This window comes from Octopus sinensis, linkage group LG24 (assembly GCF_006345805.1).
Source record: "Octopus sinensis linkage group LG24, ASM634580v1, whole genome shotgun sequence".
Classification (NCBI taxonomy): Eukaryota; Metazoa; Mollusca; class Cephalopoda; order Octopoda; family Octopodidae; genus Octopus; species Octopus sinensis.
In genome coordinates, this window is record NC_043020.1 from 29,065,553 (window position 1) to 29,085,552 (window position 20,000).

Below are 20,000 nucleotides of genomic sequence, written 5' to 3' on the forward strand. Positions count from 1 at the left end.
AATGGTTTGCAATATTTTCTTATATTTTGACATTTCATGGCTAAGACCCCATTTTTCACCTAAAAGAAATTGGATATTTGGTGTTGCGAGCTAGATTTTCTGCTCTGTAGTGTGAGTGTACATATATAGAGGGGGGGGGCGGAGTAGTGCTTTGCATGTGCATGGTAGCCATTGTTATAAAAGCCAATCAGCTGTGTGTAGCTTGATTCTGTTGTTAATATAGGATTTGGTTATGTTAATGATGATGGCTTCTTTTATTCTCAGGTTCCCAATGTTTTATTCTGTGGTGTCAATTGAGACTTACATGTCTTGAGTATGGAATACCTGAAGGTGGTTTTTGGAAGAAGTATCAGTACGGTGGTGTTCTTTAAGCTGAATATGTTCTTGTTGGCCTCATTGTATACACTACATGTGATTTTATGCATTACATAGGAGTACATAGATATGGTTTCTTTGTTGAACAATGTGCATTTGGCGTTGTTGTGTATTGGTCTGTTTTTCATTAGGGACCTCCTCAGAAACGGTCTAGATGGAGTGTGCCAGCTGTGTATTCAATCCCTTTTTATGTATCACTTTGTAGATTGCAGCCGTTGTTTTCACATTAAAGTATGGCAGTTCCAAAACACGTATGTTATCCTCTTTCGCCAAATCCAAGACATCACCAGACCACAAAAAACCCTTCATCACAGATTCACACACCTATACAAGCATAAAAAATTAGGCGTTGAAATGATGGTGATAATTATGAGGAATGTAATGAAACAATCGTTGTTATTCAAATTCATGGGTCCCAAATGTGTTAAGGGTATTGTCATAATCTCTAATGAATCCTATTAACCAGTAATATTTATCTAAAAGCTCCATTCCAAAATGATCAAAGCAAGTGGCCTCCACACTGTCTATCTATAAGAGGATACACCTTATAATCTCTGCAAGCAGTGGACCTCTAAATTATTAATCTTTTATCCTTTGCTTGCCTCAGTCATTGGACAGCAGTCATGCTGGAGAACCATCTTGAAGGCTTTGTTGCACAAATGACCCCTTATACTAATTTTTAAAGTCTGGCACTTATTCATTTCTTTTCTTTTGCTCAACAGCTATGAGGATATAAACAAACCAACCCTAGTTGTCTGGTAGTCACTGGGAGACAAACAAGTACAAAGACATACAAACATAGAAATATATATGTATGTATGTATATGTATATATATATATGATGGGCTTCTTACAGTTTCCATTTACTAAGTTCACCCACAAAGCTTTGGTTGATCTATAGCTATAGTAGAAGACACTCACCCAAGGTGCTGCGTAGTGGCATTGAACCAAAGACCACATGGTTGGGAAGCAAGCATCTCAACCACACAGCCACACCTGTCATTTACTCGTTTCCACATAATAAATCTGCTCAGACAGAGCAACAATATCAACAGCAAACTGCCAGAGCTAGCAGCTGTCTACATCCACCTTGGTGACACATTGGTAACCCTATGAACACTTACCTGTTTGACGTATATCCAGTGTCAGAGAGTGAATTAGATGGTGCCAAGTCATCGGTAAGATCAGTGCCAGTTGGGCTACAACTGCAATTAATCCACTGATTAATGTAATCACTGTTGTCTCTAGGAGATGATGAAAGTAACATTTGTCTCTCATTTCCAGGAAAATCACAAGATTTCGCTGCACGGGTTTCTTGGAGGGTAACTTGGTTTAGTTCTTCTTCTATGGCATTTAAACTGGTTTCGGTGTTAGAGTTCTGCAGAAGCGGGGCTGTGTCATCGGCCAGGTCATCATCGGCCAGGTCATCATCGGCCAGGTCATCATCAGCCAGGTCATCATCGGCCAGGTTATCATCAGCCAGGTCATCATCGGCCAGGTGATCATCGTTATAACTCTGTAGATTCATTAGTGATTTAGAATATTGCTTCCTTAACATAATATTTCCATCGTTAATTAATTTGGTCTTTGGAAATTTCATTCTTTTAGGTTTTGCTCTGTTGCCAGTAACAGAAGATAACATATTGGAATTGGATGGGTTTTGGTAAACTCTGGGTAAAGATCTGTAGTGAAGGGTCATATTGGGAAGTGGTTCCCTTCCGTTTAAGTTACAATCTTCATCACTGCTAATATCACTGCTCAAAGTATTCTGGTGCCACGTCTTGCGACTTCTATGACTGCTGCTGCTACTCATACTGCTACTATTTGGTTGATGTTTGTTCAAAAGACTGGAAACAATGTCTATTTTTGAATCTGCAGGAATGTTACTCAAAGTCACTTCCCGGATTTGCTTCACAATCGCATCATGGAATATTTGTCTTTTAATAGAACTGTTTGAAGAATAACAGAGATTCGATGCAGAATCAGCACTGTGGAGTGAGTCATTGTTTGTATCAAAACCATTTGCTAAAGAAGATGGCATCGAAACAAACTTTTTAGATTTCTTTAAGTTGTTTGGTAGAACATTATTTTTTTTGGTTCTTGACTTTGGTCTGAAAGATTTTGCATTTAGTGTCTGGTGCAATGGAAAATGCTTCACAGGGGGTAAAATTTCAGTAAATCTTGGTGATAAATCTGGTGTGTCTTCATCTTGAGATGCTGCTGAAGAAGAATCCACTTCAGAAGAGAAAGAAAGAGACACGAAATATTCCTCATCTCCATCGGATGTGGGATACATTGTTTGCACAACTGTTTTATAATCAGGTGGGTCACTGGAACCCTTTTCTCTTTGCGTTTTTACATCTCGACTCCCCACATCAGATACAATAACTTCTGGTTTGGGTAAAGCTGATGCCGAGACATTTTTCTGAGATATATCTGATGCTGTGACATCAATTTTGGAGACATCTTGTGCGAAGGCATTTGTTTTGGAAATATTTGGTTTTATAACTTCTGTTTTAATGATCTCTGGTTCTGTTACACCATTTATTGGGGTATCAACAGAAGATTTCTGGTTTGGACTGCTTTCTGTCTTTGGAATAACGGTTGGGTGTTTTTCTGAAAATTCCGAAGATTTTCTCCATGCAACATCATTCACAATGTCGTCTTTGTCCTTCATGAGAGCCGCCTTCCACTTTAGAGCTAGATTTAATTCATAACCCCGAAAGATGGATTTTTGAAGCAGCTTCAATAAAACTTGAATCCTGGATGGGGAAAAACAAAGAAAAATCAAAAATTAAAGATTAAGAATTGAATTATAAATGTTAAATAAATTATCAAATTAAAAGCTGGTAGGGTCACCATATTTCATTGTGAAACCATAATTTTTTTTTTTTAATTTTATCTAGTTTCAGCTCATGAGCTGTGGTCATGCTGGGGCACTGCCATATTATATACATAAATATTAAATAAAAAATGTGCCGCTCATTTACAACTACCACATGATATTAAGGACACACTCACATGCTCACATGCATGTACACACACATGCATGTACACACACATGCATGCACACACACACACACACACACATGTATGCATACATAGATACACACACATTCATAAATACATGCAGACATACATATACATACCACCAGCTTCTTTCAGTTTCCATCTATGAAAGACTTTGGTTGGCCCAGGGTTATAGTAGAGAACACTTGACCCTAGGGGCCTGCACTGCAGGACTGAATTCAAGACCACATGCTTAGAAGGCAAGCTTCGTACCCCATCAGCCACGCCTGCACCTCACAAACACAATCCATCCAATGGCCTTCCATACTATTTCCATCCACCCAAATTCACTCACAAGGCTTTGGTAAACCTAAGACCACAGTAAAGGACACTTGCTCAAAATACCTTGCAGTAGACTTAAGCCCAGGGCCTGATGGTTGCAGCACAAGCTTCTTAAGCATTCGGCGCCATGCTGCCTTCATGCAACAGACCAATATCTTAACACATCAATACGAAACTTCACTTATGCTAATAAAAGGAAAGAATTTAGTTGCATGAAATTTTCTCTCTGGAAGACTTACCTGAAGAATAAAAGAGAAGATTTTGCTTGTATTTCACTTCCAATGCCTTTAGGTGCCAATTCATTTAAAATCATTATGTGTTCTTTCTTTGGACTGGGGTAGTGGCTGTGAATGTTAGAGACAATTTGTGCCCAGTTCTGTGGAATTGGGATTAGTTTATTGTTCCATTGGCTAGAAGAAGCTGATGACAAGGAAGAAATGGATTCGGAAGACGAATCTGTGTATGTCGCAGCCGTTTTACGGATTCTTTTTAATTTACGTCTGAGAGACATTGGTAGAAACATAAGAACTTTTTGGTACCAGGCGATACACTGGAAGAGAAAGAAAAAGAGCATTAAAAATATGGTGGAAGATAGGCTTGGGTATGGGATTGTGGTTAAGGAGGTTTCTTCCTAAACACTTGAGCGTAAGTTCAATCCCACTGCAGGAAAATAACATCTACCATGTCATCAGTTTTACCAGTGAAGTGATTAAAAATGGCAAATGAAAACTGCATGGAAGCCTATGTGATATGTCTGTCTATCAAACATATTTGTGCATAAGTATGTGACTGGCATTCCATCAGTGACAATGACAAAGGTTCCAGCTGAGCATGATCGTTGCAAGAGTGGCTAACTGGCTTTCGTGCCGGCGGCATGTAAAAGACACCATTCGAGCGTGATCGTTACCAGCACCGCTTTACTGGTTCCTGTGCTGGTGGCATGTGTAAAAAGATTCGAGCAAGGTTGTTGCCAGTACTGCCTGACTGGCCCCTGTGCCGGTGGCATGTAAAAAGCACCCACTACACTCTCAGAGTGGTTGGCGTTAGGAAGGACATCCAGCTGTAGAAACTCTGCCAGATCAAGATTGGAGCCTGGTGCAGTCATCTGGTTCACCAGCCCTCAGTCAAAATCATCCAACCCATGCCAGCATGGAAAACGGACGTTAAATGATGATGATGATGATGATGATGATGTATATACATATACACACACACACACACACGTATGGATACTGAATATGAAACGAAACAATGTTCCCAAAGTGTCTCTCACCTTTCGCAACACAAGAAAGAACTGCTGCATGTCGCCATATTGATGGTGAATATCTTCCAGTCTGTTTGCAAAAGTTTTCACACAATACGTGAACTGAGAGAGAAATTCAGAAGTGAATTGAGGACGGTCGTCGGATTTGCAAGACTGAATCGTCTGCAAGATAAACGTGGCTTTCTCCATGATTTCCTGCATTGGAATAAAAATATGAAAACAATTATTGGTAAACTTGGATGTGTTGTTCCATCTGCACAGGGATTCCGACTTAAGTTAAGTTAAGTTAATTTTTTGGCTCAAAAAGCAAAAAGCAAGGCCATGTAGGGGGACATGGAGTTATGTACAGGGTGGTGTTCATGCAAAGAGTTCAGGCCATTTGTGGTCAAGAGAGACTTTGAACCGAGCGGTCGTCAGCATCTTCACTATCTCGTCTGGCAGCTTATTCCACGGATCCGCAACCCGGATGGAGAAATGGTTTCTGAAATGATGGTTGGGTACAAGTGTTGTTCCAATGAGGTACCTATGAGCATGAGGTGCAGTGAAGCGAATAGACAGACACTGTGTAGTGTTTGCTGCCTGAAGAGAGAGAGACATTCTATGTATATTGTTTGTTAATTGAAGAGACAGATGCAGTGTTCAGTTGTTAACTGAAAAGGCAATTACGGTGTACAGTTTGTTAACTAAAGAGACAGACATTGTATATTGTTTGTTAACTGAAGAGACAGATACGATGAACAGCTGTTAATTGAAGGGGCAAATACAGTGTAGGGGTGTTAATTGGAGAGGCAAATGTTGTGAAGGGCATCCAGCTGTAGAAACAGCTGCCAGATCAGACTGGAGCCTGTCGCAGCCTCCTGGCTTCTCAGACCCCGGTCGAACCGTCCAACCCATGCTAGCATGGAAAACAGACGTTAAACGATGATGATGATGATGATGATGATATTTAAAAAGTTTAAAAAGAGAAAAAGGTGCTTGTTACTTTGGCCGGTGTGTACAATGATGATTGGAAATGGTTGAAACATGCTTCGACTTCAGCCTGGGATCTGCAAGGCTTTACATGTTCGTCCATCAGTTCTTCGTATTTCTTTATTTCATCACAAAGCTGTAATTTCAAAAAGAAATGGCACCGTATCAAGACGATGATAATAATAATAATACTTTCTACTGTAGACACTATGAAATTTGGGGAAGGGGTGATAGTCGATTACATTGACCCCAGTGCGTAACTGGTACTTATTCCATTAACCCTGAAAAGATGAAAGGCAAAGTCAATGCTGGCACCATTTGAGCTCAGAATGTGAAGACAGATGAAATGCCACTAAGCATTTTGCCCGGTGTGCTAACGATTCTGCCAGCTCACCACCCACTTTAATAATAACAATAATAATAATAATAATATTGGCACAAGGTCAACAATATCAAGGGGAAGGAGACAAGTCACTTATAGGCGTAGGAGTGGCTGTGTGGTAAGTAGCTTGCTTACGAACCACGTGGTTCCCTTTTCAGTCCCACTGCGTGGCACCTTGGGCAAGTGTCTTCTACTATAGCCTCGGGCCGACCAAAGCCTTGAGAGTGGATTTGGTAGACAGAAACTGAAAAGAAGCCCATCGTATATATGTATATATATATATATATATACATATGTATATATATATGTTTCACACTTACATTAAATTCTCTGAAGAGGCCGTGAGACTTCCTTGTTAATGTCTCATTTATACCTGCTTTATATGGCTAATAGGTTAAATGAGACATACTTGTCTTCACGGCCGAAACAGCTGTCAGATATGATGTAATTGTATTTTATATTTCTATTTCCATGTCTAGTTATATTTGCAATATATTATGTATAATGTCATTGCTGTTATGTAATGGTGTAATAAAGTATTGATTGGGTATTATCCGATGGTTGATGATTGATTGATTTAAGTATATTTCTCCATTTTCTCATTTTGTATATATATATATATTATATATATATATAATATATATATATAATATATATATATATATAATATATATATATATATATATGTATGTTTGTGGTTGTGTGTCTGTGTTTGTCCCCTCAACATTGCTTGACAACCGATGCTGGTGTGTTTATGTCCCCATAACTTAGTGGTTTGGCAAAAGTGACCAATAGAATAAGTACTAGGCTTACAAAGAATAAGTCCTGGGGGTTGATTTGCTTGACTAAAAGTGGTGCTCCAGCATGGCCACAGTCAAATGATTGAAACAAGTAAAAGAGTAAAGAGTATATGAACCCCAGAACTTGACTGACTCTTTATTTTATTGACCTCAAAAGGATGAAAAGCAAATTTGACCTTGGCAGGATTTGAACTCAGACTGTAAAGGGCCGGAAGGAATGCTGCTAAGCATTTTGCCTGATGCTTTAACCACTCAGCTAACTCACCACCCTCAAAATGATAAAAATAATTGTTTTAGTAAACATGGGCAAATATAACAAAGTTTATTGCTCATGTAGATTCCCTGCATTATTTGACCCCTTAATGGGTCCCAAAGCATTACATCCATGACCCTCCTGTCATTTTTTGTTCTTCAGGTATACATTATCTTATGTGACTTTCTGTTTTTTAGGGAAAGCCACATGAGAGAGAGATTTAGCTGCTATTTCTAGCAGATCATTGCGCAATACTATAGAAGCTCCCTCATTGGTTATAGATTAAATCTTTAGTGAAGAAGGAAAGAAAGGAGGTGGAGGTAGGGTAGGAGGATGAAACAAGAGAGGAGTAGGAGGTAACGGATTAGGAGGTGTGGGAGAAAGTGTAAGAAGCAAGGGAGGAAGAAGCAAAGAGGAAGGGGGAGTAGGTGAGTGGGGGAAGAGGTAAAGGGAGGGAGGAGACAAGGGGAAAGGGAGGAAGCAAGAGGAAGGAGGGTTAAGCGAGGGGAAGGAGGTAAGAGGGGTGTGTGGAGTCGGAGGCAAGGGGAGGAGGTAAGGAGAAGGAACAAGGGAGGAGTAGGAGGTAGAAGAGAAAGAGTAGGAAGCAAGGGAGGAAGAGGCAAAGGGGACGTAGAGAAAGCAATTGGAGGGGGAGGAGGTAATGTGAAGGAATAAGGGAGAGGAGTAGGAGGCATGGGTGGAAGAGCAGGAAGTAACGGAAGAAAGAGGTTGGGTGGGGGAACGGAGAAGAAAACAAAAAAATATTCACTTTGGTGGCATCTTCCTGGCATTGCTCAATCTGAAGAATTCTTTGGATTTGGTCATTTAGAACTTCCCAAATTCTTGACATGCTTTGTTTACTCTGCAGGAAATAGTTGTGAAGTCGGAGAAGTTCAGCTTTGGAAGAAACCAGAATGGACGAAGAGATCTGAGACAAAACCGAATCTGTTTCAGGATGTTCCATGGAGGCAATTGTGTTCTTGCATTTGTCAATAATTGTTTCCATGTTTAAGTTCCTGTGAAATGAAAGTAAAATAAAGTTAATATTGTGTGTCCAATGGCAAGAATTAACACTGGAATGGCTGCCGAAAGTTTACCTTCTTAAATGACAAGAATAAAAGACCATTTAAGAATTGTTTCAAATTTTGACACAAGGCCAGCAATTTTAAGGGAAGCGAGCAGTTGATTCTACTACAAGGTCCAGTCCTTGATGTGGCCTGGTGGCTTGGGTACCTTGATGACCCTGAGTGCTATCCAGCAGAGTGCAAGCTCTTGGTGTGCCCCCCGCCCATGCTGGACAGGTCAAAGGATCAAGGCTAGACTAGTATAGAGCACCTCTTTCCAGAGGTAAAAATGGGTCTGCATATGGTCAACATTCTTACTGCGAAAAAAAGCAAAGTTACAGAAGCACCAATGACAATTCCAAATGAACAAGATTTGGGAGAGAAAGGACTTCCTTTGGGGGAAACATATGATGTGGTGCAGCATAATCCAAATGGAAGCTACATGGAAAAGGTAGCGAACCATTGGGAGACAAGCAAAAAAGGTAACCCAGAGTTGAGGACAGTGGAGAAAAGACGCTGATGGCTTATGCTCTTCAGGGAGTGAAGGGCTTAAGTGAATAAATAGAGACAGTCGATTACACCAGCCTCAGTACTTTTAATGATTCTGGAAGGATGAAGGACAAAGTTGATTCTGGTAGAATTTGAGCTCAGAATGTAATGACTTAAAAGAAATACTGAAAATGGCCATGAGGAACCACCTGAGTAAAATGGGAAACCCAGGAACCTATAGGTAAAAAATGGTTGAGAAACAATGATCCAGAGCCTCGCCAATGGATGCTTTTTGCCATTTTCAGGCAGCAGTTTTAAGGCTTTTTTATATTTATATGGAGGGTAGCCATGTTATCTCCTCTATGGCAAAACACTTGCTCCTGTCTTTCCATCATACTTTAATCTCTCAGCCTCTGGTGCAAAGCCGCTCTGTTGAAGAAGGGTTTTGTCTTGTGAGTTTCTGTGCGAGCAAACTAGTGCAGGTGCTACGGGAACCCTCCACTCCCCTTTGTACACTCTGTAAGGTGGTTGGCATTAGGAAGGACCTGTAGCCATGGAAAAACTCCACCAAAGCTGACAGTGGAGATCGATGCAGTCCTCTGGCTTACTGGCTCTCATCGAACTATCCAAAGCAGTACAGGAAACGGATGTTAAATGATGATGGCAATAAAGCAATTTTAGGTGGTCTACATACACAATTTTCGGCTGTTGTCCATACACACAGCAGAGTTGTATGCACACAGCAATTTTATAGACGGTATTTCAGGTGTTAAGAGGCTTATGTACATACATCTGTTATAACGGTTATATAAACATAGGAGATATACATAAACTGTAGATTTTAAAGGTTACACAAACATAGCAACATGAAGGGTTATTATACAAAAAAGTAATTTTAGGGAGTTAAAAATCAATGAAATTGGGGCATCCGTCTTTTTAAAATTTTTTTCAAGCTATTAACAATGGAAGGGAGGTAACTCTGAGTAGTCATTTAATTGCAACTTAACATTATTCGTATAATTGAATTCTTTCGAGACCGAATTTAGTTCCTTTTCGTAAATTTAGCTTCAGTTTCAAATAATCTAACACCCAACTACTAATTTATCCAGTTTTAATACCCTCTATATTTAGACTTGATCAATAGTTCTGCTTTTAACATTCCACCCCCCCCCTCATTCATAAATGTAGCCCAAAAAACGTCTGTGAGCGCATTTGAAACGAGTTTCGAACTTGCTCAGTTGTTATAGAAACAAGACCCTAATCGGGGTCTGGCTGGTGTTCATTCAGAACGCTTGGAGTTTTGTTTTTAACGAGACCCTTTTACTTTTTTAATGTATCAATTTCATTAGTTGGCACCAAAGAATTACCATTTCTGTAATGGAAGACATACTGGGCCAAACTGTTAACTTCACTTAAACATTTATTATAAAAATAATATTGCTTCTCAACCACGGGGTTCCGAGTTCAGTCCCACTGCATGGCAGCTTGGGCAAGTATCTTCTACTATAGTCTCAGGCTTACCAAAGCTTTGCGAGTGGATTTGGTTGGCGGAAACTGAAAGAAGCCTGTAGTATATATATATATAGCTGAAATTTACAGAAAACAAAAGACAAAGACAGGTGTATAAACAACAGGCAGGTGTATTAATTTGATGCTCAGGAGGGTGAGAAAGTTTTTTACCTTTCACAAACAAAAGCAAAACAAATGACTTGCTGTTTAACCAAATTAAACAAACAATTGATTAGTTAATTGGATATTTTACTAATTGATTAATAATAAAGGAATGGAATTGAACCAGTGCGTGTGTTAATAATATTGGTATAATGACCCTCCCTAGACACAACAAAATTTGTTTCAACACACAAATTCACATAAAGAATCTGGCAAACCAGACACAAAAACTTACTTCATTATTCCATGGAATTTCTCTTCAAGCTGCTGAACAAGTGACTTCAGTTCCGCACTGTCTCGGCCTTTAATATCATACTCGGTCAACAGTTGCAGTTGGTCTTTAGCTGTTGGAATTTTTTTCTCCAGTTGATGGGATTTCGTTAAAAGATCTCCAACAGTCTAGAACAACAGAAGTGGTTTTCACTATTAGCGCTCTATGGCAGAGAAATTAATATATTAGGTTTTTCATTTAAAAATCAGCTTTAAACTTACAAGTTGGTGGTGATAATTTATCAAATATGCAATATTTAGGATATGAAATCATCATCATCATTTAGCGTCCGTTTTCTATGCTAGCATGGGTTGGACGGTTTAACTGGGGTCTGTGAAGCCGGAAGGCTTCATCAGGCCCAGTCAGATTTGGCAGTGTTTCTATGGCTGGATGCCCTTCCTAACGCCAATCACTCCGCGAGTGTAGTGGGTGCTTTTCACGTGCCACCTGCACAGGTGCCAGACAGCGCTGGAAAACGGCCACGAACGGATGGTGTTTTTTCGTGCCACCGGCATGGGGGCCAGGTGAGGCTGGCAATGGACACGAGCGGATGGTGCTTTTACGTGCCAACGGCACGGGGGTCAGGCGAGGCTGGCAACGGACACGAACGGATGGTGCTTTTATGTGCTACCGGCACGGGGGCCAGGTGGGGCTGGCAATGGACACGAATGGATTGTGCTTTTACGTGCTACCAGCACGGAGGCCAGGCGAGGCTGGCAACGGACACGAACGGATTGTGCTTTTACGTGCTACCAGCACGGGGGCCAGGCGAGGCTGGCAACGGACATGAGTGGATGGTGCTTTTACGTGCTACCGGTTCAGGGGCCAGGCGGGGCTGGCAATGGACACGAACGGATTGTGCTTTTATGTGCTACCAGCACGGGGGCCAGGCGAGGCTGGCAACGGACAAACGATCGGATGGTTCACTTCACCACAGCTGCAATTTCCACTGATGTTGATTTGGTTTGATTTTGACTGTTCTCACTGGTCTTGCCGGGTCTTCTCACGCACACCATACTTCCATAGGTCTCGGTCTCTAGTCATTTCCTTGGTGAGACCTAAAGTTCGAAGGTCGTGCTTCACCACCTCGTCCCAGGTTTTCCTGGGTCTACCTCTTCCACAGGTTCCCTCAACTGCTAGAGTGTGGCACTTTTGCACACAACTATCTTCACCCATTCTCGTCACATGCCCATACCAGTGCAGACGTCTCTCTTGCACACCACAACTGATGCTTCTTAGGTTCAACTTTTCTCTCAAGGTACTTACACTCTGTCGACTATGAACACTGACATTACACATCCATCGGAGCATACTGGCTTCATTTCTTGCGAGCTTACGCATATCCTCAGCAGTCACAGCCCATGTTTCACTACCATGTAGCATGGCTGTACGTACACATGCATTATACAGTCTGCCTTTTACTCTGAGCGAGAGGCCTTTTGTCACCAGCAGAGGTAAGAGCTCCCTAAACTTTGCCCAGGCTATCCTTACTCTAGCCGTTACACTTTCAGCACACTCACCCCCACTACTGACTTGGTCACCAAGATAACGGAAGCTATCAACTACTTCTAGTTTTACCCCCTGGAAAGTGACGGAAGTTGTTTTCTGCAGATTTTCAGAGGTTAATGCTCCTGAGCATCTGCCACATACAAAAACCATCTTCCTAGTTAGCCTTCCTTTGACATTGCTGCACCTCTTATGTATCCATAGCTTACACTTGGTGCATCTTATAGAGTTTCTACCTACACCTTTTCTACAGATCGAGCAGGGCCATCTACCTGAAGGCGTTTGTGATTTGTCTACCTTCCTACTTATTACGACTTTGGTTTTAGCTAGATTGACTCTAAGGCCCTTCGATTCTAAACCTTGCTTCCACACCTGAAACTTCTCCTCCAGTTCTGATAGTGACTCAGCAATTAGAGCAAGGTCATCAGCATAGAGGAGCTCCCAGGGGCATCCTGTCTTGAATTCCTCTGTTATTGCCTGGAGGACTATGATAAATAGGAGGGGGCTGAGGACTGAGCCTTGGTGGACCCCTACCTCTACCCGGAATTCTTCTCTGTACTCGTTGCCAACCCTCACCTTACTAGCAGCGTCCTTGTACATGGCTTGCACAGCTCTCACTAACCATTCATCTATCCCTAGTTTCCTCATTGACCACCAGATGAGGGATCAGGGGATCCTGTCGAAGGCTTTCTCCATGTCAACAAAAGCCAGGTACAGGGGCTTATCTTTGGCTAGGTATTTCTCCTGCAGCTGCCTTACCAGGAATATAGCATCAGTGGTACTTTTCCCTGGCACGAACCCAAACTGCATCTCATCTAAACTAACTCTCTCTCTAATTAGTTGGCTTATATATATATATATATATATATATACACACCCTCTCAGGGATATATTGAAAGACATTTTGAAAAAAGAGATATAGTCATTTATTCAAGATTAATGTTGATGTATCCATTTATCCAATATCCAAAAATAAAAAGGGAAAAAAAGGAACAAGGAAAGAAAATCTTGCCAGTTATTTTACCAAGAAGTTCCCTTATAAAAGGTAGATAATTCTGATTTTCAGAACATTTATTAATTTCGTTTTTGGATTTGATTTGCAAGATTCTTTATGTGAGTTCGTGTGTTGAAGCATATTCTGTTGTGTCTGAGGAGAGTCATTCTCTTTTTGTGCCTTATAATTTAACACACTCACCCGTAAAATTTCCTCTCATTTACTTATTTGTTTTTCTAAAATTTTCGTTGCGTCTTGCAACCTTTTTAATAGTTGTTGATTCTGTCTGTTATCCAAAATCCGGTGAGTTTGTTAAATTATAAGGCACTAAAAGAGAATGACTCTCCCCAGACACAACAGAATGGGCTTTATTAATGTTAAACACAAACACTAAAGCAGATATCGACCGTTGACTTTCGAGTTGACTGTCTTTATCATAAAGAAGTCTAACGAACCAGAATAATGTTCTCTGGCAAAGACAGTAAGTATTTAAGCCTTTGTCAAAAAGGTCGATGGTGTCTTAACATCACTCAATAAAACATCAACAGTTGCTCACCTGCAATCTGTTTAAAGCTGTATCAGCTACAGTATGTCGACACAGTTTGCATCTTGTCTAGAATATCAAATATAGAAGCTGTCCAGAGATGGCATCCTAACGAATTCCTTCTGTCAATCACTTACCATATCTTGAATGAATCGCTTCTCAGGACATCGACATACTAAAACTTCAACATCCAGCAGCTGACTTGGAATTAGCTTACATGATTCTTTCCCCTCTTTCCAACAATAACTTTGGCCCCTTTTTTAATCCAGTACCTCTACCACTCGTGGACATGTTTATAAAATCAAAAAACATCACAGGCACCTATGATTTCAGAAAAAATTCTTCATGCTCAGAATTGTCAAAGCATGAAATAAACTATCCGTATCTTTTGTTACCTGTCAGGGCACAGCTTCCTTCAAAAATTCCATGCTTCCCGAAATCTGGCAACGCTATTCCTGACCTGCTTATGCACCTTTTCATCCCTATGGATCTTTTACCGGTCAGTTTTCCTGTGTTTCGGGGTCTGATTCTGTCCCCTCTCCACGTGCTTCTCACTTTCATTGCTGTCTTTCATTACTTGATTTTTCTGTCCCCTCTTTTCACCGTTTCCAAAGACTTTGGTACACCCACACCCAGGCACTGTATTGATGAAGCTCAGTATTATTGGTGAGCTGGCAGAATCATTTGGGCATTGGAAAAAGGTTTTCCGAAATCTCTTCTGGCTCTTAACATTCTGAGTTCAAATCCCACCAAGGCGAAATCCAAGCTTATCGGAAACAGACAAATTAGCAACAGAAATAATTTAGCAAGAGGAATTAGAACTCACCATTTGATAAAGATACCAAGCTTTGTGGGAGTATTTCAAGAACCCTCCGTAGTCTTCGGTTAATTGGGATGGATCAATGTAGCTATAGACTTCTTTTATTTTCTCCAACCAGACAACCTGAGTCAAAATAATTCAGTGAATTCAAAGAAATACCAAGAAGTGTAAATGCTGTTAATGGTCATATCATGCAATCGATAAAGGATAATTATGTTATTTCTATCTCCATGTTGTATATATACATCATGGAAGGAATATGAATGAGTATATCATTACACTTGCTATATACTACAATCTCTCTCAAAATGTATCATTCAACAACATATATATGTAGTACAAATGTCTTTTTTTTTATAAGTTCTGAATTAAAATCTTCCACCAAACCTTAGTCACAATTTATGTTCCTAACATTAGCTTAATGATAACTAAGTTATTTTACTAAATTCTTTGTTATAGTTAAAGTAATTGAAAGAAACACAGAGCATCTCAAAATAAATACGGTAACAAAAGGGTTAAGATATATAATAGAGGAACAATTCTTAACCCTTTTGTTACCAACCCGGCTGAAACCACCTCTGGCTCTGAGTACAAATGTCTTGTTTTTAAAAGTTTTGTATTAAAATCTTCCACCAAACCTTAGTCACAATTTATGTTCCTAACACCAGCTTAATGATAACTAAGTTGTTTTACTAAATTCTTTGTTATATTTAGAATTAATTGAAAGAAACAGAGAACATTTCAAAATAAATATGGTAACAAAAGGATTAAAACACATGGCTTCTATAGTTTCATGAGAAATATGCTTTGCAGAAGTTTAGCCCTTTTGATACCAACCCAGCTGAAACCACAATCTTTCAATCATGCCTCCTACACCCTGACCCTTTTAGCCCTTTTGATACCAACCCAGCTGAAACCACAATCTTGCAATCATGGCTCCTACACCCTGACCCTTTTAACCGTTTTGTTACCAACCTGGCTGAAACCGGCTCTGGCTCTGTAGTACAAATGTCTTGTTTTCATAAGTTTTGAATTAAAATCTTCCACCAAACCTTAGTCAAAATTTATGTTCCTAACACTAGCTGAATGATAATACTAAGTTATTTTACTAAATTCTTTGTTATATTTAAAATTAATTGAAAGAAACACAGAACATTTCAACAGAAATATGGTAACAAAAGGGTTAAAATATATAATAGAGAATCAATTCTTAACCCTTTTGATACCAACCTGGCTGAAACCAGCTCTGGCTCTGTAGTACAAATATCTTGTTTTCATAAGTTTTGAATTAAAATTTTCCTCCAAACCTTAATCACAATTCATGATCCTAACACTAGCTGAATGATAACTAAGATATTTTACTAAATTCTTTGTTATATTTAAAATTAATTGCAAGAAACACAGAACATCTCAACAGGAATATGGTAACAAAAAGGGTTAAGATCTTCCCCTTATACCACATCACCACCATCCTTATCTTACTTTCCAACTGCACACTCTGGTTACTTCACATACTCTTGTATATATTTCTTTACTGCCCACGAGGAGCTAAACACAGAGGGGACAAACAAGGACAGACATAGGTATTAAGTCGATTACATAGACCCTCAGCGCGAAACTGGTACTTTATTTATCGACCCCGAAAGGATGAAAGGCAAAGTCGACCTCAGCGGAATTTGAACTGAGAAAGTAACGGCAGACGAAATACCTCTAAGCATTTTGCCCGGCGTGCTAACGTTTCTGCCAGCTCGCCGCATTATACAAGAGTATTTCCACACACTGTTGTATAATGTAAGGCAGCCACATAATCTCCATCTACAGCAATGAAGTAGAATTGAAATATTTCCACTCACCTTGAATAGAACAGAAACAGCTGAAGAATACTTGGCTTTCAGACCCAACTGCTTCTTCAACAAACGGGAATTGTCTTTCATCTTTGGTTTGATCAAATAGACGACATTGATGCTGTCAGACGTGGTTTTCTGTGGAAGGTTAAAACGGATCTCTTAGTGTTTGTTTGTTTGTTTGTTTCAATCATTGGACTGCAGCCATGCAAGAATCACCATGATGAGACAAATAATACAGAACACTAAACCTGCTTAGCAACATCAAAATAAAATAAAATAATATATTCTGTTGTGTCTTGGGGGAGAGTCATTTTCTTTTTGTGCCTTACAATGCAACACACTCACCGGTAAAATTTCCGCTGATTTCTTATTTCTATTTTCCTAAAATTTTTGTTGCGTTTTGCAACCTTTTCAATAGTCTTGACTCTGTCCCTTATTTACACTGCGTTCCCTTTTGTTTGTTTGTGTGCATGTGTGTGGGTCAGTGTGTGTGTGTCTATACATGCATGCATGTACGTATGTATGTGTGTGTATATTTGCATGTCTATGTATGTATATATGTGTGTGTATGCATATGTATATATGTATGTGTGTGTGTATGCATCTGTATGTATGTATCCTGCATATTTATGTGCTCGCCTGTCCGTGTTTGTGCATTTTCTATGTATGTGTGTGTGAGCGTGTGTTTGTATATGTATGCACCTCTGTCTCCTTGTGTGTGCATGTCTGTGTGTGTGTGTGTGTGTTATGTAACTATGTACCATGTTTGTATGTGTGGATGTGCATCTTTATATGTGTGGATCCGTGGATCCATCTGTGTCTGTTCTTGTAACCTATGTACCTATCCGTCTGTATGTTGATCTGTTTATTTACATATCTAAAATACAATTAAAAATATTTAAAAAAACCCTTACAAACCTGGACACTCTCCATGGCTTGCAACCACATTTGTATTCCTGGGTGAGTGGCATGTTGTAAGCAGATGAGAATGGAGAATCCTTTCACCTGGTCAACAGGTAACATTAAGCTACAGTAATACTCCAGAAGGTGTGCAAGTCTATTTGAGGTGAAGGAATCCAGGAGATTAACACTGGCAACTGGGAATGTGACAACGCATCTTCCATCTATATCAGTTGCACCTTGAAATGATAATAATAATAATAATAATAATAATAATAATAATAATAATGATAATAATAATAATAATAATAATAATAATAATAATAATAATAATAATAATAATAATAATAATAATAATAATAATACTAGGAATGATAATAGGAATAATAATAGGAATGATAAAAAAAAGGTACTGAAACCTATTTGAAAATGATTCCTGGCTTACCATCCCTACAGGAAGTGCAAAAAATCGTATAAACTGGAACGGCTCATGTACTGAGAAGAGCATTATCGCTGTGAAAATAACATCCATCCATGAATTTATTTATTTATTAATTTCTAAATACATATTTTATCTGTGAATTTGTGCATGTAATCTGGGAATGCATACAATGAGCTTCTCTGCCCTAGGTGTACGGAAAACACTTGGCGAGAAACGGAAGAAAATTTGAAGAAAGAAGGAAAAAATGATAATAATAATAATAATAAGCTTTATAACCCACGGCCATGCCTGGACCAAACAGAAACCATAATAAAATGTCTTGAAGCGCTACCTGTTAGTTGAGCAATTCCTGATCTCAGAATCTCAGAATCAACTGCCTTATTTCCGTGAGACATTCTTTGAAAAGGAAAGGAAAATAGATTCAGAATTAAATAGGAAAAAATAATGGTACAGTTCAATCATGCGTTTGTTATTGTCCGTTTTCTCCCCTGCCAGTGCAAAGCAATTGCTATGGATACCAAAGCATGGCCACACCTGAGCAGGTTTGTTTCCCAACCATCTGGTTTAAAAATAATAATAATAATAATGAAATTATTGTATACAGTGCTCAGGTGCACCACAACTTGTCAGAGTATATGCAGTAATGTACAAATGTCTGGAAAATGAACAATGCATGAGTCAGATACATGCTTGCGTGTGTATGGAGGGGAGAAAATAAGATATAGTGTTGGCGAATCTCAGAAAGCATGGAAGTTTTGAAGGATGTAGTGCAAGTGTTTTCTGCTATAGCTCCTGGCCACAACAGCATTGTGAGTGGATTTCGTGGAAGGAAACTGAAAGAAGCCTGTCTTATGTGTACCTGTATGTGTATGCAATCATGTATGTATGTGTTTATGCATAGAGGTATGTGTGTGTGTGTGTGAATGTCTCCTTGTTTTTACATCGTGTGATGGTTGTAAACGAACATCACCATCACATAAGCTGTGTCCTTCATTTTCCGGTCTTCCTTGGAAATCTGTCAGGTCGTGGGGCAAATATTAGCCAGCTTGGAAACAGGTGAAGGTTGGTGGCAGGAAGGGCATCCAACCTTAGAAAAATCTACCTCAACAACTTCCATCTGACCCATGCAAGCAAAGAATTGTCTGATAAGGGTACACCAGGCACATGTATCACAACCATATGTGCGCGACATGGTGATCTCATATCAAGATAAACAGCACATGACCTTGCAGGTGGGGCCCAGTTACAATTTTCTTCAGGTCGAATAAGCCATCCCGCTCAAAAGGTCCCTGAATAAGGGTTGTTTAAGGATGTTGAACGAAACACCCATGTTTCCAGACGTGAATTATCCAAACCCCAAAGAATCCCTCTCAACACATGGCTATGATGCTCCCCCACTACTTCTGCTCGTGATCAGAGATGCACATATCGTCAGCCACTAAGGGCCATGCTCAACTGGTTAAGGTCAAACAACTGACAAGCAAATCTGTGGTATTGAGCAGAATATTTGCTGTAGCCCATCTTTTATACCAAGACAAAACAATGTACATGATAACACTTCCAATCAGTTAAGATCAGAAGCCACGAGATCCACTGCCTGGTACTGCATCAGGGCATTTATTATTATTATTATTATTATTATTATTGGAATATGTTCTTTAATATGTAACCATGATAGTCATCCATTGTAAGATACTGGTTTAACAAGGATCATTTCACCAAAATATTGAATATGGAATTGTTTTGGCCTAACTTGGATCTAAGCAAATAACAAACCTTCATGTATCCATGTTGTTTATCATTAAGATTTAACGAAGAGAAATATATTGCAATGCAAAAAAAAAAAAAATGCTAACGATCAAGACAACAACAACAACAGCAATAACAGCAGCAACAACTGAAATGAAAGTTTACCTGGAATTAATTAGCGTCGCATTTACATCCAGGTGTGGTTCAGAAAGTGAAGAACTCGTCAAAGTATTTCGGAATCGTTCGGCAGAGACTTCGTGTTTTGTAAAGCTACGTAAACAGTCCTTCAAACTGGGTTGGCTGAGGTTG

At 39.5% G+C, this 20,000-nt stretch overlaps 1 protein-coding gene across 7 annotated transcripts in view; it reads right to left on the reverse strand.

Annotated features, from left to right (window-relative positions):
* LOC115224031 overlaps nt 1–20,000 on the reverse strand; it is a 42,352-nt gene that overhangs the window by 22,139 nt on the left and 213 nt on the right. For 5 of the 7 annotated variants that reach the window (XM_036513068.1, XM_036513066.1, XM_036513067.1 and 2 more), the window contains exons 1-11: nt 19,857–20,000; nt 18,274–18,338; nt 17,519–17,739; nt 16,607–16,735; nt 14,760–14,876; nt 10,854–11,017; nt 8,164–8,410; nt 5,973–6,095; nt 5,000–5,185; nt 3,966–4,276; nt 1,500–3,137 (exon numbers count right to left, since the gene is read on the reverse strand). The exon at nt 19,857–20,000 is cut by the window's right edge. In XM_036513068.1, coding sequence (XP_036368961.1) covers nt 1,500–3,137; nt 3,966–4,276; nt 5,000–5,185; nt 5,973–6,095; nt 8,164–8,410; nt 10,854–11,017; nt 14,760–14,876; nt 16,607–16,735; nt 17,519–17,739; nt 18,274–18,338; nt 19,857–20,000 — 3,345 coding nt within the window. Of the gene's footprint in view, nt 700–1,499; nt 3,138–3,965; nt 4,277–4,999; nt 5,186–5,972; nt 6,096–8,163; nt 8,411–10,853; nt 11,018–14,759; nt 14,877–16,606; nt 16,736–17,518; nt 17,740–18,273; nt 18,339–19,856 lie in introns of all 7 variants that reach the window. The other 2 variants (XM_036513069.1, XM_036513071.1) reach the window with 2 other exon arrangements.